We start from the raw sequence: 25,321 nt of genomic DNA on the forward strand, positions 1-25,321 counted from the left end.
GGAGTATTACGCCATTGTTCAAGTGTTTTTATAGGCCAGTGTTTCTCAAATGCAACCACTGTGGCCGCATGCAGCCACCAGGAGCTTTTTGTGCAGCCACAGGCTCCTGGGTTGTCATTGGGGAGGCAAAGCAGTATTAACAAACATACACTTTTCATAGAAACAGACTTATGAGCTAGCCAGTCTTTTTTTAAAAAAAAAAAGGGAGGTGCGGGGGGGCAAAAGAAACAACAAAAAGACAAGACCATGCAAAGCAAATTATTTGTTTATATTGTGTTTTGGTCCACTAAAGAATAGAGACAACTGTACATTATTTTTATTATTGAGTGCAATAAAAACCTACGTAAATTATGATTTAGACATGTATATGTGCATATTTATTGTTCTAAAGTTAATAAAGTATTTTAGGAAAAATTGTCAGAGCGGCCACCAGCAAGAGTTGGTGGCCACACTCTGAGGCCACCAAAAAATTTCTTGTGAGAACCCCTGGCTCTTCATATTCATATTCACATTCGGGGTCATTCCTCAGCTTCAACTTGGTCTTATTGTTACCAGTCTTTGCCAGCCCAGCTGTTCCTTGGTTTAGGCCAGGGGTCTCAAACACGCGGCGGCCCGTGAAGTTATTTCCTGCAGCCCTCCATAGGCGCTGACTCCATTGGCAGCCAAGCTCCGTTCCCCCCACCCCCCTTCTTTCCCTCCCTGAGCGCACCGCGTCTCCGCTTCTCCGCCTGCCTCCCAGTGCTTCCCGCCACCAAACACCTGTTTGGCGCCGCTTAGGACTTTCCATTTCCAGGAAGGGGGAGAGTAGCAGGGATGTGGTGCGCTTGGGGAAGGAGGCGGAGAAGAGGAGGGGCTGGGGCGGGGATTTGTAGAAGGGGTTGGAATAGGGGCAGGGAGGGGCGGAGTTGGGGTGGGGACTTTGGGGAAGGGGTTGGAATGGGGGTAGGGAAGGGATGGTAAGAAGTGGGGCAGGGCCTCATGGACTAGATGAGCAGCCTGAGGCATGAAGTTCAGCATGTATGATTGATTGTTTGTGAGTAGTTGGGAAGAATGTTTGTTAAAAGTGGCAACATATTTTGCATGAATAGTTACTTTAAAAAGTTCATGCCATTACAGCTATGTTGATAGACTGTTAGTGTAGATTGTCATCAGTGTTACTGACCACATAAGGAATAGTTACAGGTGTTTATATTTTGTTAAAACTCCTCTTCACATTACAGTTTTTAAAAAGTTAATACATTGACTTTTAATAGCATACTATATTACTCTTCCTTTTTTTCATTTTTGACTATACTTTTGTATCGTTGTATGAAAAGTTTTCAGTGATGCAGCCCTCGAGCCAATGTACTAGTCCTCAGGTGGCCCTCGTGGTGATTTGAGTTTGAGATACCTGGTTTAGCCTATGTCTACGCTTATGATGGTGTGTAACGTACATATGCAGCACACACCCCTAGCACAGGTGTGTGTATATAGCAGTGAAGACAATGAGGCAGTACTTACATGTGTAAAGGCACACCACAACTTCAGAGTATATATCCTACACAGCTCTTTACACACCCAAACAGTGCTTCCCTTGTCTACACTGATATTTTTAGCAGTCTAACATCCTGCTGCTAGAGCCTTTCCATGGTCCATTGTCTCTCGTCCTGCTGCTGGAGCTTTTCCCCGCTGCAGAGAGCTGCCAGAGTTTTTTCCTGTCACAGTGGGTAGCAACAGGGAAAGTCTCTGGCAACTTCCCTCTGCCTCCTCCCTGCCACAGCTGTGTGTAGCTACATGCTGCCATTGCTGTGTGTAGCTACATGCTGCAGTGTGGACACAGCCTGCTTTACTACAGCATGTACCTTAACACACCCTGCATACCACTGCCAGTATAGATAGGGCCTTAAAGTACACCAATGTCAGTGTCTTTGCGGGCGTTGTTCTGAAAGAACCAGGTTCTCCAAGATCACCAGCACTTCCAGACATTTTGTTACTCTGTAGCCTTCCCAAGTTGTATTTTGGGGTAAGGCATTTTCAGAGGTAAAGCATAGCTGTGCCAACAAAAGCCCCAAATATAGACTGTTTTGCAAGCATAGCTGCATTCCCAATAGGAGCATTTGCCAGTATTCGTACACCGGTAAATCACTCCAAGTGTAGATATAACATAGACAAAGCCTTAAACTTCTAAAAAGCTCCAGATAGCATAAATATATTAATGACATCTCAACCTTCAAACATACAAAACCAAAAAATGAAATCATAATGGGTGATTTCAACTATATACATATTGCATGGGTAAATGTCATCTTAGGGCATGATGCAGAGAAAATTTCTAGACATCGTAAATGACTGCTTCCTGTAGAAGCGAGTCCTGGAACTCACAAAGGCAGAAGCAATTCTTTATTTAGTCCAAGAAATAATTATAGCTGAACAGCTCAGTAATAGTGACCATAATGTAATTAAATTTAACATGCTTGTAGGAAGGGAAAATATTAAAAACAACAACAAAACACCACTTCAATAACATTTAACTTCACTTATGGAAATTAAAAAGAGTAGTCACAAGGGTAAAAGTCCTGCAAGCAGCACAGAGACTATTTAAAAACATCATCATAAAGGCTCAGATTAAATGTATATCCCAAATAAAAAAAGACAGTAGAATGAAAAGAATGCCACCATGGTTTAATAGCAGAGTAATGGGGACCATTAGAGGCAAAATGGCTTCCTTTAAAATTTGGAATTCAAATCCTAATGAGGAAAATAGGAAGGAGAACAAACTCTGGTAAGTAACTCGTAAAAATGTAATGCAGACCCAAAAAGAATTGGAGAAGCAACTTGCTAAGGATAAAAAAATTACTGTTAGTTTTTGCAAGTACATCAGAAGCCTGCCACTTAGGCAGTGGGGCCTCTATATGACAAAGGTGTTAAAGAAACCTTCAGGGAAGACAAGGCCGTTGCAGAGAAGCTAAATAAGTTCTTTGCATTGGTCTTCACTGCAGAGGATGTGGGGGAGATATCCACATTGGAGCTATTCTTTTTGGGTGAAAAATCTGAAGTATTGTCCCAAATTGATGTATCAGTTGAAGATTTTTTAGAATAAATTGACAAATTAAGTGCCGGATGACACTTAAGGACCAGATGATATCCACCCAATAGTTCTGAAGGAACTCAAATATGAAATTGCAGAACTACTGACTGTAGTATGTAACCTATCACTGAAATCAGCCTCTGCACCGGATGACTGGAAGGTAGAAAATGTAACACTGATTTAAAAAAATAAATAAATAAAAAGAAGGCTTCAGCAGAGATCCTGGTTGAGCTGAACTTTAGTACTGGGCAAACTTGGTAAAACCTATAGTACCGAATAGAATTATCGGACGCCTACATAAACACAATATGTTGGGGAAGAGTCAACACAGCTTTTGTAAAGGGAAATCATGCCTCACCAATATACAGTAAAAACTGTGTTAGCTGGCACTTTACCAATTGGAAAGCTCTATAAACTGGCATTTTGGGAGGGGGCTCTAGGAGGGAGTTGGGGTGCGGGAAGGGGTTCAGGGCAAGGGGTTGGTGCAGGAGGGGTTTTGGGGTGCCGGATCTGAGCGGCACTCACCTCAGGCGGCTCCCCGCAAACGGTGACATGCTGCTGCTATCTGGAGGCATGGCCAGGTGGTTCTGCGCGCTGCCTCTTCCTGCAGGCGCCGCCCCTGCAGCTCCCACTGGTCACAGTCAATACTCCTAGGCAGAGGAATGGTGACAGGGGTTCCGTGCTCTGCAGCTCCCATTGACTGGGGAACGTTACCAATGGGAGCTGTGGGAGCCGGCGCCCACCTAGGAGCAGCAGGGACATGTCACTGTTTGCAGGGAGCCGCCCAAGGTAAACACCGCCTGAATCCGGCACCCCAAAAATCCTCCTGTGCCCCAACCCTCTGCCCTGAGCCCCCTCCTGCAACCAAACTCCCTCCCAGAACCCGCTCCTCCTCCCTCACCCCAGCCCTGAGCCCTTTCCTTCACCCAAACTCCCTCCCTTTTAGTTAACCACAATTTTTGATTTACTGGCACCCCCCATTTCCCTGAACATGCCGGGTAACGAAGCTTTTACTGTATTAAAATTCTTTGAGGGAGTCAACAAGCATGCGGATAGAAGTGATCCAGTAGATACAGTATACTTGGATTTTCAGAAAGCCTTTGACAAGGTCCTTCACCAAAAGCTCTTAAGCAAAGAGGGAAGGTTCTCTCTACTGGGAGGACCAGTAACTGCTTGAAAGATGGGAAACAGTCAGTTTGCACAATGGAGAGAGATGAACAGATTCTTCTTTGAGTGCTTGCTCATGTCAATTCCATTCTAGATGTGTGCATGACCTCATGCACAATTGTCAGAATTTTTTGCCTTAGCAGTATCCATTGGGCCAGCTGTGGGGGCATCTGGAGTGCTGTGCTCATGCACCAGTATATGAGGCACTGCCGGCACGACAACCACTAAGTTCCTTCTTGCCGCGTAGGTCGGAGCGCCTTCCCCTTGCCTCCCAAGTGGATAGTGTTTTTTCTAGTACCTGTTGTCTCTTCTCTTTGTATATAGCTGTTAGTTAGTAATTAGGAGTTAAGTTGTAAGAGTTAGCAAGTTAGAGTCCTTGCAGGCACTTTACCCCGGAGAGGGCATGCCCCAGCCTCCAGGTTTCAAGCCCTGTTCAGACTGCAATAGACCTGTGCCTGTTAGCGACCCCCACGGCAGATTCCTAAAGTGCTTGGGAGAGTTGCACACAAAGGACAAGTGTTGAATTTGCAAAAACTTTCGTCTCAGGACTCAAAAGGAGTGGGACATTTATCTGAGGGCCCTCCTCATGGAGTCCATGCTTTGTCCAGTCTTGGAGCCTTCCTCCTCTAACTCCACGCCAAGCACCTTGGCGTTGGTGAAGAGGACACCGCTGGCACTGGGCTCCGCCCGGCACCGCTCCCCTTTGCTGGTGCCCAAGAAGCGCCTGAAAAAGCGAGGCTCCCTGGCACCAAGCAAGAAAGGATAATGGGCGCTGGGCAAAGGACCCAGTTCAGGCTGCCTGCTCATTCCAGAGCCTCAAGGGAGTGCCTCTCCATCTGGACTCCCCAGCCCCTCTTTCCCTCCCCCCCAGGGATCCAACTCTTGGGAGCATTAGGGGACCCAGGTACCTGGTAGTGCCTTTGACGTCTGAGGCCCTTCTGGTGGCTAGGGACCAGAGAGCCTTTCCAGTGAAGCCTGAGCCATGTACGATGTTGGATGTGCCTAAGGCTCCCCACGCTAAGGGAAAATCAGTCATGGGACCACCTCAGAGGGCAGTCAAATGCTGTCAGTCCCCAGAGCAGAGGCAGCGCTCCCCGACTCCATGACCGAGGTCTCTGGTCAGACAGTCCAGGTTGCTGGCACCGCGGTCCTGGTCTCCACCAGCACAGCACAGATCACCCGCAGTGAGGCACCGATTGTCCTCCCACCAGCTGATGCCCCAGCGCAGGTCTCCATCCGTGCATCATTCTCCACTGGTATGGGACTGCTTACCTTTGCAGCACCGATATCTACGTCCCTGGCACCAGTCCTCAGAGAGGTGCCAATCACCTTATTCGAGGCACTGCTCTGCCGCTCCTAGTATCAGCTGCCAGACCCAGGCATCTACAGTTCCACCTTGGTCACCGGAAGAGGACTTTAGCCCCTTGCCACGGCAGCAGCAACCCCTGTGGGTACCAGAGACTGTCTTGGCTCCTGCAGTGCCAGCATGGCAGCAGAGGCCAGTGGCCAGTCCAATGGCCTTATTGAAACGTGTGGGGCATGCCGGCGATGCTGATGCCTTTCTCGCACCAGTCCTCCCTTGTGGCTTCAGAGAAGCAACTCCCTCCACCAACGGTACCAAGTTTGGTGCACAGCACAGACTCTGATGCTGGGGTAGAGGAGTTGGTGTGCACTCCAAGGGAGCCCTCCCCTATGGGGGACAGTGCTCCAGGCCCTTCCACAGTGGTGCAATCATCATCCTCATCACCAGATGAGGCAGTAGCGGGGCCTTCACATGCTAGTTTTTCCCGATGACTAGAGAGCACCACGCCCTGCTTAAAAGGGTGGCTTTGAATTTGGGCTCAGAAGTGGAGGAACTGGTGGAACATTCAGACAACTTTTTTGATGTTCTAACGGTGGCAGCCCTATCATGGGTTGCACTGCTGGTATATGAAGGGGTTCTAAAGATCGCTAAGGCCCTGTGGCTCATCCCATCTTCTATCCCGCCCACCTCCAAGGGGGTAGAAAAGAAATATTTCATCCCCACTAAGGGGTTCAAATATTTGTATACCCATCACCCTCAGGGTCATTTGTCGTATCTGCGGCCAACGAAAAGGAGAGGCACGGGTAAGTGAGTTCCAGCCCCCAAAACAAAGACACCTGGAGGGTGGACCTTTTTTGGGAGAAAAGCTTATTCAACAGCCAGCCTTCAGTTTAGAGTGTTGAACCACCAAGCTTTGTTGGGGAGATACAGTTTTAACTTGTGGGACTTCCTCAAGAAGTTCAGAGACTCCCTGCCTCAGGACTTGGGCCAGGAATTTGCTACCCTCCTGGAGGAGGGTACTGCGGTGGCAAGGCGCTCTCTCTAGAGGGCCTGGGACACAGCCAATTAGACGGCCAGGGTCGTTGCCTCGGACGTAGTGATGAGGCACAGTTCCTGGCTTCAGTCCTCAAGTTGTCCCAGGAAACACAGTCCTCCATCCATAACCTTCCCATTGAAGGAAACGGGCTCTTTTCAGAGAAAACAGATGCGAGGCTGCATGGACACAACAATTCTTGAGCCACCCTCTGCTCGCTCGGTCTGCATATGCAGCAGATGGCAAGAAAGCAGTTCCGGCTATCCCCTGCCTCCCTGGTAGGGTTTCTGAAGACAGAGGGTTCAGTCATCATTGCCCCTCCAGCTCCCGTCTGACCACTCAGCCTGGCCTTGCGAAACACCAGGGAGGCCAGAAGCACTCCTTTTGAGGATGCGCTCGAGGAATTGCAGGGTGTAGCCCAGATATACTGAACACCCAATGGTCTGAGGTTACTCGTGACCATGCCAACTGGAAGGGATGCAGGCGATTGAGGAAAGAGTAGGAAAGTAGATTCTGAAAACTGACTGGCACCCTATGAGGAAAGGTTTTAAAAAAACAAACAAACAAAAAACTGGGCATGTTGAGTCTTAAGAAAAGAAGACTGATGGGGGGGGAGTACTGATAATCTTCTTATGTGTTATGGGCTGTTATAAAGAGGATTGTGAACAGTTGTTCTCAATGTCCACTGAAGATGATAAAACAAGAAATAATGGGCTTAATCTGCAGCAAGAGAGAATTAGGTGTTAGGAAAAGCTTTCTAACTGTAAGAAAAGTGAAGTACTGGACTAGTCTTCCAAGTAAAGTTGTAGAATTCCTGTCATTGAAGGTTTTTAAGAACAGGCTAGACAAATACCTGTCAGGGATAGTCTAGATGTACTTAGTCCTGCCTCAGTGCAGGTGGATGGACTAGATATTCTCAAGGTCCCTTCCAATCTTGCATTTTTATGATTCTATGATGATCTGGTACATATGAAAGCTCTTTACAACAATATTCAAGACAGAATCTGATGTAATTACTTTTGTCAGCAGAAGTATTGACACTGAAATAAATTTTGTTGGTGAACTATACAATACTTATTATATACAAATGAATATCCTTGCTTTTTATAGAGTCATTTGCCCTGGCTCCATAGTTCCAATCCAGGACTAGAAAAAGTAAGCGCTATTGTATGGGAGGGTAATGATTGCAAGAAAGCTGATATGTCAGTACTTGAAATCAGCGGCATGATAATGAACAGAGTGAGTATTCTTTTCTTTTTACTCCATGCAAACTATAATTAGCACTCAGAATTTATCATGTTTTGGGCAGATTTTCTCTCTGATAATCTCCAGGAAATATCTTTAGAAGTCTTGCTCTGTGAGATCTCATTCTGATTTCATTTTGTCACCATCGGTGGTTACAAGAGTTATTAAATCTCAGATCTTAAAACCATGCATTTTAGATTCGAATTACTATATATCCACACAGTGAGCTTAATTGTTAGTCTTTATTTGGTTTGTTTTCAGGCACTTGAACATTCTGTGAATGTTGGTCCCCCAACTCTTAGGAACAACCAATTTCATTTCTGGGTTTTATGTGAATATCAAAAATTAGAAATATATTAGAGATATAAATATCTGAAAACTAGAGTTAAGGTTGGAAAAATATTGCTTACTTTATGAAATAAATCTTTAAGAAAATGGATGCTATGTCTGATGCACCAAAATGTTCCCAAATAAAATTCTCCTCTTAAGAGAAGACCAATATGACCCCATGTGTCAGGGGTAGTCAGTTATTTTTTGTCAAGGTCCAAATTTCTTGGTCAAGGTCCAGACTCCAGAATAATTTTTTTAATAACTATAATGATAAGTAAATAAAAAGATTTTGGGTCCGTTCAAAAGCATCTGATGGTCTGGATTTGGCCTGCGGTCCACCTATTGACTACCCCTTCATATGCTGTACCAATACAACCAGTATGGACACCAGCAGAGATATAATAGATTTCAATACCAAATCCAGACATACACAACTTTAGCTAAAGAGACCCTTCATTTGTTTTAGCAGTATTGAGAGCGTTTTTCTCTGTGTGCAAACCATTAGAAGGCAGTACAGTTACACGCTTAGGTGAACCACATGTGCCTTATCCATATAGACAATATAGCCCTCTATTATTTATTTATATTGTGATAACACGAACAGACCCAGGTAGGATTGGGGTTTTGTGGTGCTAGGTGGGGTACAAACATTTAGGAAGACATTGTCCCTGCAAAGAACTTACAATCTAAAAAGACAAAGATGCAAGGAAGGAGAACAAGGTACACACATGTAAGCAAAGCAATTAGGTTGATTGGCGCATATGTTGCTTCACTGTTGTCTTTATTTTTAATAAAATTACTTAGCTGCCCCTGAGTCTATCGTCTGTTTTAGTTCCTTATAAAAAACAATAATGTATAGGTTAAATTTATTTACTTACTTTATTTTCAGTGTGGATTAACTATTTTCATAGCTACCTATCCATCCTCAACCTCAGTTTCATTGTCATTTTGTATATTTAAGGTATATACTTTTTCTAAAACAGTACATTTAGAAGATGTTTAATAAATATTTTACATCTTGTATGGCTTTTTTTGGAACTGTCATTGCTAAACTGAAGTAATAACTAAGTTGTTGATGCTAATAGGCATGAGCTTAATTCTTGTAATTAATGGATAACTTTATTTCTCCCATTTTTAGGTGAACAGCCACATGCCAGGAATAGGATACCAGATTTTTGGAAACGTAATCTCTTTAATCCTGGGTTTAACTCCATTTATATTTAGACTTTCCCAAGCTAAGGATTTGGAACAGCTAGCTACACATTCTGCTACTGAACTTTATATTATTGCATTTGGGTCAAATGGAGACATACTGGTTCTTTCTATGGTTATAATAAGTTTTGTAGTCCGTGTGTCCCTTGTATGGATTTTCTTTTTTCTGCTATGTGTAGCAGAGAGAACATACAAACAGGTAAGTATACTATCAAGCCTCTCTTTATTACATTCCTTTGTGGAAGAAAAAGAAAACTAAGTATTATGCTTGATGAGTTTTGTTGGGCATAAACAATGTAAACTGTTTCTTCTAAGGTCCATAGATCCATTACAGTGGACACTTCAGACTGCTTCTCTTGGGGGGCAGAACCAGACTTGTCAGTCACTAGCAGAAGGGGAACACCTTGCCCTTTGAAGTTTCCTTTAGTTTTATCAGCCTCCTTTACAACCAGTGGCTCATTAAGATATCCCTGCTACAGAGTTTTTCCTGAGGAAAACTTTCACCTTTTTATTTCAAATTTCTGATTAACACTTTAGCTCAATAATTCTCCAACTAATTCTCAGCAATGTCCCAGAGCTGAATTTCCCTCAGTCCCCCTGTACCCCCTACAGGAAAGGAGTCAGGCAGGATTGGAATAGCCATCTCCAGGGGCAAGCAGCTCCCCCTCCCTTATTTGCACAACAGGAGTGATGCCAGATAGGCCGTGTTCCAGATGGAAAATAGTGTCTAAATCGTTAGATCCCATGTCAGCAGCCACACTCTTGACTGAGGAGCTCAGATGTCTTCTCCTCTTCTGCCTCCCCTCAGGCAGTGTATGGAGGGCATTGGCTATAGCATGGACATTGCCAACACTGGATAGTCGGGCCCAGCTTCATCTCCCTGCTGCCGTCTCAATAACAGGCCTCTCAGGAGATCCCTACTGACATCCTAGGCTGAGGCCATCCAGGGAAATGTAGAACCATCTGGTTTTTATAGATTCCGTACACTAGATAGGATTAGAGCCTCTGGGGAGTCCATTCTTGAATCCCCCGGTACCTTACCTGAGAGATCCAGAAGGGATCTGTACTGGGGAGACAAGGCAATGAGCCCTGCCTGCTTGAGGGCAGCGAGATTGCTAACCACTTGAAAATCTTTTTGGAAGAGTGTCTTAGCTTAATTGTGTTCCTCTCTCTGAAGCGAGATTGTAGGGACAGATTCCCAAAGGGGATGTAAATAATTGAAATCCGCTCTGGTTCCCCTGTTCCTCTTCTTAGAGCGGGGGTTGGCACATAAAGATAGAAAAGACCAAACCAAAGACTTGGGGCGGGGGGGGGGAGAGGGGAGGAAGGGAAGGGTGGGAGGGGGAAATTTTTCCTGAAGGAAGGAAGGCCAGTTGTCCATATCAGAGTTAAGGGATTAAATAATACAGTAATATATTTTAAAAAGACAGATAATCTTTTAGGCAGAATACTGAGTTCTGTGAAACTGTAATTAGGAGGTCTGTGGCTGCTGTACGTAAGCTATAACTACTTATCCCTCCCCATCTTCCCTAGGAAGATACAGGGATGGAGATTTCCTACCACACTTAAGAAACTAGCTATAGGTCACCTACTCCTTACCAGGCTGTTTGGCTCAGCTATCACTCTGGGTTGCCATGCTTAAATGTGCAGATTCTTCTTCGAGTATCTGCTCATGTGGATCCTAGTACATACGTGCCCTATACACAGGAATGGAAATCTTTTAACTAGCAGTGTCTATTAGAGCTGCAAATGAACTCTGCATGCTGTTCTGCTCTCCACCCCCACCAAACACCCCCAATGGCATAAAGGGTGGAGCTGCCCCTGAACCACTACTCAGTTTTTTTCTTACAGCTTGTGACAGTGAGATAGACCAACTTCAGTGTCTTTTTAGCTACTGTAGTCTCTGTGTGGCTATATAGCTAGTGTAGTTACTATACTTAGTTTTTCTTTATTTTCATATATATATTGTTAACCCATTGACAAAAATAAATATATGTCTGTGTATATATATCTTTGTGTTTGTGTATATGTGAGAGAGATGGAATTGTGTTGTTTTTATTTAGCTGTCCCAATGCCAAGTCTATCAGCCCTATGGCTGTCTCAGAATTTCCAGGTTTTGAAACCTATCTGTTGTGCATCATTCCAGTAAATGAAGGACACAATAAATGCCTCTCTTCCCCCCTGGGAAAAGGCCATAAGCCCAGAAAGTATGTGATTTTATAAGTCTTTCAGAATGCATCCAAAAAGCTAGAGAACTGTGTTTAAAATTCTTCCTGATGGAAAAATCAATGAGAGGTGCATTATACTCTGTAGTCCTCTCAAAGGAAGAAACCCCTGCTTCTTTGGAATCTCACTCAGCATGTGTTCTGGATTTTATTTGTTTTGTTCTGTGTGTGTATGGTCGAAACTATTTGATAAACGTGACATGAATTAGTGAATACTTTTGGTTGACCCAATACTGCATTTTTCTGCAAATAAACTTTTGCACAGCTCTACTTGTAATGGATCTGTGTAAAATGCAAATTTTCAGGCAAGCACAGTTAAATTTTCCTATTCTGTAGCATTAATGGATTCATATAATTTATTGATGTATTCTTTTTAGTATAGCACTACCTCTATTTGTGCTCTTTAAAGTAGCATGTTTAATATATGAAAGTAAATTGATAAGCCATGTTGCGCTCAGCTTTGTTTCACTGCATTTTTTTAATGAATTTGTAATCACTTAACTGTAAAATTTTGTTTATCTCTTTTAGAGGCTTCTTTTTGCCAAACTCTTTGGTCATTTAACATCTGCTAGAAGGGCAAGAAAATCAGAGATTCCTCACTTCCGGCTGAAGAAAGTGCAAAATATAAAAATATGGCTCTCTCTCCGGTCCTATCTGAAGGTAGAATGACTATATTTTTTCCTAACACTCTTACACAGTTAATATAAATCCATGTCCCATTGCTGGAAAGCTGATGATATTGTTGCACTGAGGTCTGCCCTCTTGTGAATTGCTAATTTCTTTTCAATATGCTCACTTCTCTCCTAGTCCAAGACATTTGGGCTGCGCCTGTTGCAATAAACAAAGCTAGCTCAGACTTTTCCAACAGGCTCCTGGTCCTGACCAAGCCCTTTGTGCCCTTCTTTGACTCCAGTGGTGGTGGTTTAGTCTCCTTTCTTATCATAGACTCCCTTCTGACAGAAAAATTCCCCCAGGAATATGATATATTGCCACTGCGCAACAGAGAATTTTGCGGAAATTAATGTTGTACATGCAGAATTTCCTTTCCCCCACAGAAATGGGTTGCAGTGCTGCTAGTCACCACTGGGGGCCACTGGACTCAGCAGAGCCCCAGCTTGCACATAGAAGACACTGCTGGGAGGAGGGAGAGGGAACTAGAAGGTTCCTGGCAGCTGCAGTTCCCAGCATGCCCTGAGGGAAGGGAGAGGGTGGCACGTAGGAAACTCTGTGCAAGCCTGGGACCAAGCATTAAGCTGTTTCTCCCTGTGGATCCCTGGGCTCTGGGGGGGAGTGGGATGGTTGTATAGGCAAAGGGGGGCTCTGCAGCTGTGCTCTGGGGGTGCAGGTATCTGGGCTGGGGGGTGGGGAGAGCCTGCGGTTGGGCTTTGGGAAAGAGGTGGTGTGGGTGTATTGGCTGGAGGGGGGCCCTGCTGGTGGGCTCTGGGTGGGGGAGGAGTTGTGGGTGTCTGGCCCCCTGCTGGACTCTGGGAGAAGGGAGGGAAGGGTCAGAGAAACAGGAACTGGGTTGTCATAGGGGTTTCTTTAACTCTCTACTTCTGGGGGAATTTTTGTGTGTCTGTTTTGTTACAGACATACTTGCTGACCGGTATTTTGAAATAAATTACCAAAATAATTGAAACTGGTATGATTACATAATGTTATTTTGACAAATACAATTTGCAGAGTTTTGCAGAATTTTAAAATATCGAGTGCAGAATTTTTAATGTTTTGACGTAGAATGCCCCCAGGAGTAAAATCAGATGGAACAATCAGAAGATAAGGAGGAGCTCCATCTACAAGGAGACTCTCTCAAGAGTCATAAAAAGACAGCACTGCCATTATCACTCCCAGTTTGCAAACCCTTCTTCTTCCAAGGAATGGCTTGTTAAGGTTTCTGCTTCCCATCATACCAATAAAGGGTCTTCCAGAAACTCCTCCATAAGGGCAGATCAGTCCTCTTCTTCACTTCTTAGGACTCCACAAAGTGAATCATCCTTCCTGATCATCAATTCTTCAGCGTAAAGCCCAAAACTTCACCCCCTGTCCCCCACCCAAGTCCAAGGTCCAGTCCACCTCCAAAAGAAAAACTCAAGATATCATCCCAGGTTCTTAAATTAAGTAACTGAGCTGCTTAGCAAATAATTTTCAGTTTGCTTTCCAAATGGAAGTTCTGGACTCAGGAGTGTTCTCTAACCACTTATTCACAGCATGTTTATAAAGATGTTGGTTCTGCTAACAGTTCAGCTAAGGTTTCTGCAGGCTCATTTAAACCTGCTCTTAGGCGACATATTTACCAGAATACTATTTTCGAAGATCTTGCAGGAAGTGACCCCAAAGGACTCCTTCTATATGCCAAGTACATAGGTTCATCATAAACTTGAAAGAGCATTCCCTGATCCTCTTTCAAGAATAATCCACCTAATAGTTGAGGTGAACATAGAACTAGTTTTCCTATCTAGTCTATCTAATCTTACTATACAAGTACCCACAATAGATATCCATTACTACTGCATCTGAGTGTTTTGCAATCTTTAATGTATTTATGCCTAGAAAACGTCTCAGATAGGGAAGTATTATTATCCCCATTTATAGGTGGAAAGCTGAGACATAGAGACTATGTGACTTGACCAGAGACACACAGAAGTCTGTGGGACAGCACGGAATCAAATCCAATACTTCAGAATCCCAGGCTAGTGCCCTGATCAGTGGAACTTCTTTCCTCTGTAGACAACAGAGATCATCTTCTTCCTTCATATGACTGGTGGAGAACAGCAGCTACAATTTCACCTGAAGTTGATTGAGCCAGGTGGCTACATCAGAAGTAGCAGAATTTATTGCTGTGATGCCTCCTTCATATTTATAAGATTTGTTAAGATGCAGATAGTGATTTCTAGGGTACCATAGAATCTGGTGTCTTCCATCCGTCTTTATCTGCAGCTTCAGTTTCCAGCACAGAGATTCTCCAGGGTTTGGCTGAGCCCTAGAGCCTTATGGAAAAGACTAAACTGCCTCCAGCCTTTGCAGGAAGTGAGGTGTAGTGTGACTGTCGGGGGAAGAGATTAGTCTCAGAAAAAGAATGTCAAGTAATAAATTTTCTATTTGGACTTTTTAATGAAATAAGCTTCCTTTCTAAGATTAAATATAAAAAAGCTACAATGTCTAGACTTCTCAATTTAGTTATATCTTTGAATGCTAACTTTATCCAGAGTATACCATTGTTAAAAATGCATTTTTTTTTCTGGGAGGCAAGGAGGTCCTCTGCTTTCCTTTGTGATCTGAAATGGTCTGTTCCCCTTTGCTTCCACCAAGTTTCCATTTCAGAAAGGTCAGGACATGACTTCATTTTGAACCCTTTCAACACCACTTTCTTAAAGGGAACTGTCAACTTAAAAATGTTGTAAACAAGTTTGTTTACCCATATTACTAATATTATTAAAATATTTAAATTAATATTGTATAATAGTTTTGAAATACAGCTCACTTGTTACTACTTATGCTCTTTATTTCTCACCTCTCCGACAATGGAAAACAGTTTCACTTTATGTAGTCACTTACTTAGTACTGCAGTATTTGTGTTTCAACACTGCGATTAAAAAAAAAAGAAATCCATACCTACTAGGACCATCGGTCCATTGCTTCAGGCTCTCCTTTCATTATATGTAACAATCAGTTGAGTTTGAGTGTTTTCTTTAGCTCTGGGAAATTCAGAACTATCTTGAATTTAGCAATTTGCCTTTTGATTTCTGCATCTAAGAATTCCACTATGAAGTCTGAATCATCAAGTTGGTAATTTTATTTCAGAAAGCATGATTTAGAAAGAGAAATTTGCTACAACATGCTTGCTACAGCACATTTGTAGTGTATATCAGACAAATGTGAAGAGCATATATGAAGAGTTTACTACTTAATTTTTTTCAATTTAATGTTACATGATGGGTTAAATTCTGCCCTTGAATTACAAGTAAGTCAGTGATGAATTTGGCCCAATATGTGTAATTGTTAATACATCTTCAATCCCCTTATTCTCCTGACTGCTCACTCCACCATCACACTCTTGAGAGCCTATCTGTTCTCTTTGCTAATCTTTCCAGTTCAGGTTTGTTTTCTCACTGATACCATCCATCTATTTAGAATTCCCATCTTCACTCCCCTTTTCTGAAACACTTATTATTTATCAATTATGTTGCAATAGTGCTTAGAGGCCTCACTCACATGCCAGGTGCTGTGCAAACAAACAGGAAGTGACAATCCATGCCTTGAAGAGCCTAGCATTTCCTCTTTTTGCATTACACATGGCCCCAACAGCAGTATGTGGTACTGTGCCAATGAAGGACTCTCTGGGCCCATTCCTGCCATTAACTTCAATTGAAGCAGGATAAGGCAGGGGGGAAGGCATAGGGTATAAACATTGCTAAGCCCATCATGCCACCTAATGGCTTTGGCCAGTGAAATATGGTGATGGGCTGTAAACAAAGCTGTAAGTATCATTAAGAAGAAAGCAACAGCCTTTCCTTGTAAGCTAAAAGTTTTTCTGTTTGTAACCCTTCTGCCCGTCAGAGTTGGCAGCAACAAGGGCCGGGTTCAGTATCTAGGGGTTTCATTCCAATAACACTGGTGGAAATTCACTACCATCTTATATAATTATACTTTTGTTCCCACCATGTAACTATTATAGCATAATTCACAAATTCTCCTCACTTCATCCTGTTCCCTCCCCACATATCCCTGAAAATAGGAGAGTCTTGCGACATGTCTGGAAGGCTAACCAGTTTGGACTCCGGAAGACCAAAGAAGGAAGCATTATTCCATAGCTGAGTGACCCTCACAGAGAGTACCTTTCTGGTAGCTGCTTCTCATCTCTGTCAAGGGACCTCCATTTCAAGCAAATCTACTGATCACAACTGTGATAATATGGAATAATGAAAGAGACAATCTCTAAAATAACATTGGACCAAAACCATATAGGAGTGCTTTAAAGGTCAAAATAAAAACCTTGGATTCTACCTGTAAGCCCAGAGCCACTGGTGTATCAGACAAGATGTTATCAGACAGTCTGCACAAACTTTATCTTCAAATGGTCACAAGGTATTTTCCTAAGCAGAGCGCATTACGGTCATCCAAAGAAATTATTTAAAAGAAAAAAGTACAGAACTATTTTTAGTAGAACTTTAGACTGTTTAATATAACTGTGTTCAACCTATCAAGAGCCAAAATTTTGTTTCACTGTATATGCAGTTCATTTGGCCCCTGTAACATATTAAATCGACTGATAAACTGTAGACTACACTGTAGTCCAAAACAAAAATTTGTCAGTTCTCCTCCCATGCATTTTTTGTGGATGAATGTATTGCTTTATGAAAACGCTGCCAAAAGCCATCCAGAATGCAGATGCGTTGTGTTGTAAAGATTTCCTGGATAGTTTTGCCAAAGTACTTCATTTTTGATTTGTATAATTCTGCAGAGCCTGTTTTGAGCCAACTGTGCCAACTTGTGCAAACTGTGGGTTATATAATGTGGGGAGTTATGAAGCAAAGAGAGACACTGCCTTGATGCAGCTTGTATGTTCTGTTGTGATTCAAGACATTGAGATTTTTGAATGACATTCGCATGTGATATTTTCATTTCCCCTTTTTTGTTTTTTCCACAATTGTCACACATGCACTAATATACCCTGCTTTGTGCTAGGACAAGCTGTTCTCAATATTCACTTTGATCATTATCCAGAAAAAAAAATGGAGTCACTGGATTCAGGAGAAATTATATGTCTTGTTTGTTCGGGTTCTAAGTGTGTCCCAAATAAGTAAATATAATGCCTCATCATCAAAAACTCCTACATTTCTCATCTTCATGCAACAGAGAAGTAAAATTTTGAAAAGGGAAAAGAAAGATGGGAAGTAAAAATGAATGTATGTTCATAACGTACATATTTTTCAATCCAGCAGAGGGCACTCAATTCTTGAAAGGAAAAAAAAAACCAAAAACAGTATTACAGGATTATCTTGCTGTATATGGAACCAGGAGTGAGATTATTGAAAACAATAAAAACATGCCTTTCCAGTCATATTATCCTGTCCCAGACCTTTCTTTTTTTCCATCCCTTCCTCATGAGAATTTTCACATGTAGAAATGTAGTATGGCTATGTGGGATAATCTTTTGGTATCCCAGTGCAGTATCCTTGTACTGAAAGAGATTGTTGCACTGATGCATGTAGATGGCATGTTGGTAGCAGTGGTCTGTATCTCAACTCTGCTGTCAACCCAAGTTTAGTTCTTTGCTATGGCCTGAGGCAGTTCTTTGCTATGGCCTGAGGCAGAATATCTTTTCCATTTATAGGGTGCTTAGGGAAAACTATTAAAGTAGAAGCAACTTTTGATCACTGAGGAAACCAGTGTACTAGTGATTCATAGTCTATTATAGTTTCCCTGAGCCACCCGCTTCCCCTTTCTTCTTCATTGGTGATGCATTGTCTCAGGAAATATTAATGTGTAGTTACACTGTAAAATTAAAATACAACGTTTTGTATTTAAAGTTCTAGGTTACGCCACTGTGAGCCATAATCAGCCTGTGCTGGGGATGTGAACCTGACTCGATCTACAAAGTTTCTTGGTCAATTACTACAGAGATTTTCACTCAGTATGTTTCCCTTATTTTCAGCGGCGAGGTCCTCAGCGGTCAGTCGATGTAATAGTTTCATCTGCCTTCTTATTGACAATTTCAGTTGTATTTACCTGCTGTGCTCAGGTGAGGATACCTCATTTATGCAAAGGCAGCCAAGACTTTAGAATGCTTCTTTAAAAATGTTTCACTTTATAAGCAAGCCTTCCAGGCTGGAAGATATACAGTGAAAATAACTATCATATGGTTAGTGCCTTTTCAGAAGATTAATTTCTATTGTATATTACTCAATGTATCTATTTTAGAAGTTTAACTTTTTAAGCGCCAGTGTATTGCTAAATGTATTCTACCAAGAGTATAAATTAAAAGTAAATATCTGTTATAATTTTTTTCATCCAGTTTTTTCCTGTCCCCCGTGAATTTTGGATCTTAGTGATTTCAAAACACAACCTGTCAAAAACCTGATTTTGCAAACATTTTGTGTAATAAGATTAATCTGGAGGGATGAATTGGGGATTTTAAAGGTATAATATAGTAGTATTCAGTGAGATATTTTAAAAGCATCTTAATTATTTGCATTCCCAGTGTTTGTATACTGTCTCCTATTCTTTTCATTCTGTTGCTATAAATTGCCATCCTGATTTCTGTGAGATATAGGAAATGCAGTGGTATTGTAGCCATATTTGTCCCAGTATATTAGAGAGACAAGATGTGTGGTAATATCTTTTATTGGTCCAGCTTGTGTTGGTGAGAGAGCTTACACAGAACTCTTCAGGAAAGATTGCACTGTTTAGTATGCTAGTATTAGCCTGCCCTCTAGTGGAATAAGCAAACCTATGTTTATATAGCCTGGTATTTACTGAAAATACTTGCTTGGATGTCTGCAGATAACCACCAGAGGCTCTGTCATTTGAATCGACTAGCAATCATTTTTCCATTTCCTTTTTAACCAAAAATAATTTCACTGCCTTTTCCTGGTATATAATGTAAATAAGGCTATGATTTTGGAATGGAAACTTGTAGTAAATTTCATGGCAGAGGTGCAAAGGTCATTCGAGGGAGCCCTGCTCCACTAGCCCGACCCTCCACTTTGCCCGCTCCTTACCTTACTCTCCCTGCTGGACACATTTGTCCCTCTTCCTGGATTCAGATGGTCCACAGCACCTAGAGAGAGGTACTGCCATGGTTTCGGCAACTGGCAGTTGAGAGCCCAGTTATCAGCACATGGAACAACATATAGTGGGACCTGTCTGCTGGACAGATGGATTAGGCCACAGCACTTTCCCTTGCGGTCTAGTTTTAAAAATGAGGTGGGGGAGAGGAGAGTGGCTCTTGGGCTTTCCACCCCCCTTGTCTCTGGCACTTGTGGAGCTGGGTTCAGCCCCATGGGACAGGCTTATGCCAGTTTTTATTCAGATGCATGATTATTGTGAACCCCATGGCCTCCATACCAAAATCGTAGTGTTAATCATACATATTTTAATATGAACATAATTTTAAGTTTAGCAACTTAATATGGATTCAGTTTTCTTTTTAATCCAAGTGATAAGTATGTTGCTGTTTTCAAGCAAATGCGATAACTTCAGGAGTTCAAACCTCTTCATTTTGTATTAAAATATTTTTTTTGCTTTACTTACATGCTAAAGAGGCCAAACCTTCCTAAATTACTCTTAGGCCTGCTCAGCCCTTATATGAAAACCTATCTTGGTTAATAGAATGTTGGTTTTGAAATATAAATTAATTTAAAAAGTCTATTATAAAGTAAAAACCAGATCCATACTTTTTACAAGAAAAAAAATTATGAACTGAAGTTTTTATCTTACTGTAGCATTAACCTTTATTTTGAAGTTCAATAACTCTTAATTTTGCTTTTTCTCTTTGCTTTCAGTTGCTTCATGTACATGAGATCTTCCTTGATTGTCACTACAATTGGGAACTAGTGATTTGGTGCATTTCATTAACTCTCTTTCTCCTAAGATTTGTTACACTTGGATCTGAAACAAGTAAAAAATACAGCAATACCTCAATATTACTTACTGAGCAGGTGAGAATGTACGTAGACCTGCATATTTCTCTCTCCACATGTCTTTAGTCTGGGAGTCCATGGGACATGGACTTTAAACAGCCCTGAATTCAGTGAAATCATGGTATTAAAGACATATACAACATGTAGCTCAGTTCCCATATATTTCTCTAGTGCCAAATCTAGAGTAATGCTCAGTAAAAAGTGCTTTAAGGTTCACATAGCCGCTTCACAAATCTTACAGTAGTCTTTTGCAGGCGAGCTGCAGAAGCTGCTGGAAAAGTTCCTGTTGCCCTAGTAGAATGGGCTTCCTATAAGAAAAAGGGTTTTTTAAAATTTAGAGACCAAGTGGGTGAGGTAATTTATTTTATTGGACCAACTTCTGTTGATGAGAGAAACAAGTTTTTGATCTTACACACTGCTCTTCGGGTCTGGGAAATGTACTCAGTGTCATAGCTAAATACAAGGTGAAACCGATTGTTTAGCATATTTAGTCAACACATATTTCAAGGGACAATTCAAGGTGAAGTCATAGGTCGGGAAAGGGGGAAAAATGCTGGGGTTGGGATTTAAGTGGGTTATAGATTGGATTTATGAGTGAGAGATCAGTTATGGAGTGATTGCTTTGTGGAAAGTGTTCACCCATAGGTGATAGGATGTTTTTGTCTTTTGTCATTTTTCTCTGTGAGTTCATTTGAGAGCTTAGTGATTGTCTGGTTTCACCCACACATTTTTTATTGGGGCATTTAGTGCACTGGATGAAGTCCCCCACATATTGTGATAGGCATGTGTAGGACTAATGGATCTTGAAAGGTGTGTTGTGAGAGGTGTTGATCATCATAGCAGTTGAAATATGTCTACAGGTTTTGCATCTGTTGTTTTGGCAGGGTCTGGTGCCATTTTGAGTTGGTTTGTCCTGATCTCTGGGGAGCTTGCTTCTGATGATGAGCTTGGAGAGGTTGGGGATTGTACGAAGGCCAGAAGAGAGTTCGAGAAAGATTTCTTTCAGGATGGGACCCCATCAAGTACGGGTTGTAATTGTTTGATGCTTCCCTGTATGGGTTCCAGTGTGGTATGGTAGGAGACAATTAGACGTGTGGGGTAGAAGTGGGTTTTATTTCTGTATTGAAGCAGGTAATCTCAGGATATCTGTATGGTCTGTTCCCTGATGAGATCTACTTCTCTGGTGGAATGTCGTTGTTTGGTGAAGGTGGTTTTCTGTGGGTTAAAGTGCATATCCTGGACTTTTTTCTCAGAGTATATTTTGTGGTATGTGAATGCCTGCCTAGGGGTAGATAACAGATTTCTTGGTGTGTTTGGGATAGCTTGATGTATTTGGGGTAGTGAAGGTAGGGATGATGATGTGTGGGTTTCTTGTATGTAGTTATCTGTGGGTCCATTGTTGACTCATGAACCTGATCATGGTATTCAGGAAGTTGATGGTATTGTGGGAGTGCTATCTAGAGAGTGTTGAAGTTGTAGTGGAAATCTATGAGGGAGTTTAGGTCATCTGTCCAGAGGATGAAAATATTGACACATCTCAGGTGTATTTGTTCAGAAATTGTTCTTCAAGGTGGCCCAGGAAGAGGTAGGTATACTGGGGAGAGAAGTTTTCTTTTAACTGTTTTTCTCTTACTGTTGGTGTTCCAAAAGCTAATGGGACATTATGGCTGAAAGCAACAAGAATTCTGTTTTTAAAACGTATAGTTTATATTTACATAAGGTGTCTAAACAAGCACAGCTTACATGCAACTTCTCTCAGGGAAGGCCCATCTTACAGAGGATCTCTTGTTGGTGTCTCGTTTATGGAATCATAGAATTGTAGGACTGGAAGGGACCTTGAGGTCTTCTAGTCCAGTCCCCTGCACTCAAGGCAGGACTAAGATCCGTGTGATGAAGTTGTTCTTCACAAGTGTGGAGTTAATGCTGCAAAGGAGAAACACGAGGCTGCTGTTGTGTGTGAAATCTGGCAGAATCAACTGGAGAAGGCAACCTTGCTCTGCGTGGGCGGGTCCCGTGCACATAAAGAACTCACTAAACTGGTGGAAGGAGCAACCTCATGTCTGTGCAAGCGTCCCTTTCTGCTGCCCAGCCCTATCAGTGACTCTAACAGCCGAAGCGCAACTCAACACCCTCATGTTTCAGGGCAGATGGACAGCCCACAAAATCAGTTTCCAACTTGTTGGAACTCAGGGTGATCAGGAATGCTTGCCTCCATTTCCTACCTTTCATCAGGGCAAAATGATCAGGATCATGACAGACATGTCCAGTATGTTTTACATCAACAAGCAGGAAGGTGCAAGATTCCCTTCCTTGTGCACTGAAGTTATAAAGCTCTAGAACTGGTGCATAATCAACTGTATCCAGATTTCAGCAGTCCAGGCATCTGGAACACCACTACTGATGCCCTTAGCAGACACTTCTCCCACAACTACAAATGGGAACTGGACACTCAGGTCCTCCTATGCATATTTCAAAGATGGTGACAGCCAAAGATCAATCTTTTCGCCACCTCTGATAACTGGAAGTGTCCTCTCTTCTGTCCAAGAGGGATCTGGGTCACCACTCCCTGAGGGATTCCTTCCTTCTAACATGGAAAAGGACCCTGTTCTATGCCTTTTCTCCAATGCCCTTAATTTTAAGGGTGCTGAACAAGATCAGGCAGTACCAGACCAGAGTTTATCCTCATAGTGCCTACCTGGCCAAGAAAAGCGTGGTACTCTTACCTACTTCAGCTCTGTGTCCAAATGCCGATCAAGCTCTTGATCATTCCTCATCTCCTGCCTTAGGATGTGCGTCACATGCTTCACCCCAAACTGGCAGTTCTGTGTCTCGGGGTCTGGCTCTTGGATGGTTCTCCAGAATAGAGGTTTCCTGCCCTACAGAGGTGCAGTATGTGTTATTAAATAGTAGAAAAGTGTCAATCCATGCTACTTATCTGCAGAAATGGAGGAGATTCGTCCACTGGTGTGGTTGTCACTACGTCTAGCTGGAAACAGTTCCCCTTTCCCTTATCCTAGATTACCTGCTGGATCTGAACTTCTCCAGGTTATCCATCAGTTCAGTCAAAGTACATCTTGTTGCTTTTTTCCCCTGGTTGAGGAATTATCAATTTTTGCTCACCTGGTTTCATCAAGATTCATTGGTCTGGGTAATCTCTTTCCCCATGTTAGACCCTCCGCCCCATCTTGAGACGTCAACCTGATTTTCAACCACCTTCCGAGAACTCCATTTGAACCAATGGTGACCTGCTCCCTATTTCATGTATCTATGAAGACAGCTTGTAGGGCCATCGAGATTGGCACCTTGATAGCAGATCCCCATCTTTACCATGTTCTTTCATGATAAAGTCTCTTTACATCCACATCCAAGGTTCCTACCCAAAGTTACCCTGGATTTCCATCTCAACCAATCTATCCATCTATCAGTGTTTTTTCCAAAACCTCACAGTTCTCAGTAGGAATCCTATTTCCATATCCTGGACATTAGAAGGGCCTTAGCCTTTTAACTGGTAGGACTAAACAGTTTATGATCTCCTAGGATCTTCATATCCTTCCCAGATAGGTCTAAGAGGGCTTGCATTTCTGCTCAAAGACTTTCAAAGTGGATATTGGGTTGTATTGCTACTGTTACGAGTCTGCAGATGGTCAGCACCCCCCTGCAGCCAAGTGAATTCAACCAGATGGCAGGTGACATCTGCTGCATTTTTTTTGAGAATGTCCCAGTATTTGAGAGAGAGAGTTTCTACCTGGTCTTCAATTTGTACATTTTTGAAGCATTACACCCTACTCCATGCTGTCAGATCTGATGTCACTTGGCTCTGCAGTACTATCTTCAGTTCTGGATCCTGTTCCTGATGCTGATCCACCGCTTCTTCTAGGGATACTTCTCAGAAGTCACCTGAAGTGGAGCATCGATAGGGACAGTACTAGAAGAAGAAAGAAATGTTACCCTGTGATGTAAGTGTGATTCTTCTAGATGTGTCCCCCTACAGGTGCTCTACTACTCGCCCTCCTTCCCCTCTGCTTTGGTTGTTCCTTAGGGGATGAATGAGTACAGAAGGAACCGCGGGCGATTAATCCACGCACTCCTATGTAGCCTTGGTATCTGTCACAAGGAGGCATAGGGTGCATGTATGGGCCAAACAGATGCTGCTAGCTAGAAATCTTCGACTGACGGCTCGAGAGGTGCATGCGCACTTGAAGTGGAGCACCCATAGGGGGTGTCATAAATATAAAAGGAAGGGTAACCACCTTTCTGTGTACAGTGCTATAAAATCCCTCCTGGCCAGAGGGAAAACCCTTTCACCTGTAAAGGGTTAAGAAGCTAAGGTAACCTCGCTGGCAGCTGACCCAAAATGACCAATGAGAGGATAAGATACTTTCAAATCTGGAGGTGGGGGGGGGAGAACAAAGGGTCTGTCTGTCTGTCTGTGTGATGCTTTTGCCAGGAACAGATCAGGAATGCAGACTTACAAATCCTGTTAAGTTGATAAGTAATCTAGCTAGAAATGCATTAAATTTCCTTTTGTTTAATGGCTGGTAAAATAAGTTGTGCTGGATGGAATGCATATTCCTGTTTTTGTGTCTTTTTGTAACTTAAGGTTTTGCCTAGAGGGATTCTCTATGTTTTGAATCTGATTACCCTGTAAGGTATTTACCATCCTGATTTTACAGAAGTGATTCTTTTACCTTTTCTTTAATTAAAATTCTTCTTTTAAGAACCTGATTGCTTTTTCCTTGTTCTTAAGATCCAAGGATTTGGGTCTGTGTTCACCTGTACAGATTGGTGAGGATTTTTATCAAGCCTTCCCCAGGAAAGGGGGTATAGGGCTTGGGGGATATTTTGCGGGAGGATGTCTCCAAGTGGGTTCTTTCCCTGTTCTTTGTTTAAAATGCTTGCTGGTGGCAGCATATAGGGTTCAAGGACAAGGCAAAGTTTGTACCTTGCGGAAGTTTTTAACCTAAGCTGGTAAGAATAAGCTTAGGGGGTCTTTCATGCAGGTCCCCACATCTGTACCCTAGAGTTCAGAGTGGGGAAGGAACCTTGACGGGGGACACATCTCAAAGAACTGCAGTTACTGCACAGGTTGAATAACAT

At 42.5% G+C, this 25,321-nt stretch overlaps 1 protein-coding gene across 3 annotated transcripts in view; it reads left to right on the forward strand.

Annotated features, from left to right (window-relative positions):
- Positions 1–25,321, forward strand: part of PHTF2 (putative homeodomain transcription factor 2) — a 182,311-nt gene that overhangs the window by 136,232 nt on the left and 20,758 nt on the right. For 2 of the 3 annotated variants that reach the window (XM_077836097.1, XM_077836106.1), the window contains 5 exons: positions 7,681–7,809; positions 9,284–9,556; positions 12,111–12,242; positions 18,238–18,324; positions 20,087–20,242. In XM_077836097.1, coding sequence (XP_077692223.1) covers positions 7,681–7,809; positions 9,284–9,556; positions 12,111–12,242; positions 18,238–18,324; positions 20,087–20,242 — 777 coding nt within the window. Of the gene's footprint in view, positions 1–7,680; positions 7,810–9,283; positions 9,557–12,110; positions 12,243–16,317; positions 16,433–18,237; positions 18,325–20,086; positions 20,243–25,321 lie in introns of those variants that run through there. The other variant, XM_077836116.1, reaches the window with a different exon arrangement.

The sequence above is a fragment of the Eretmochelys imbricata genome, chromosome 1 (assembly GCF_965152235.1).
Source record: "Eretmochelys imbricata isolate rEreImb1 chromosome 1, rEreImb1.hap1, whole genome shotgun sequence".
NCBI lineage: Eukaryota > Metazoa > Chordata > Testudines > Cheloniidae > Eretmochelys > Eretmochelys imbricata.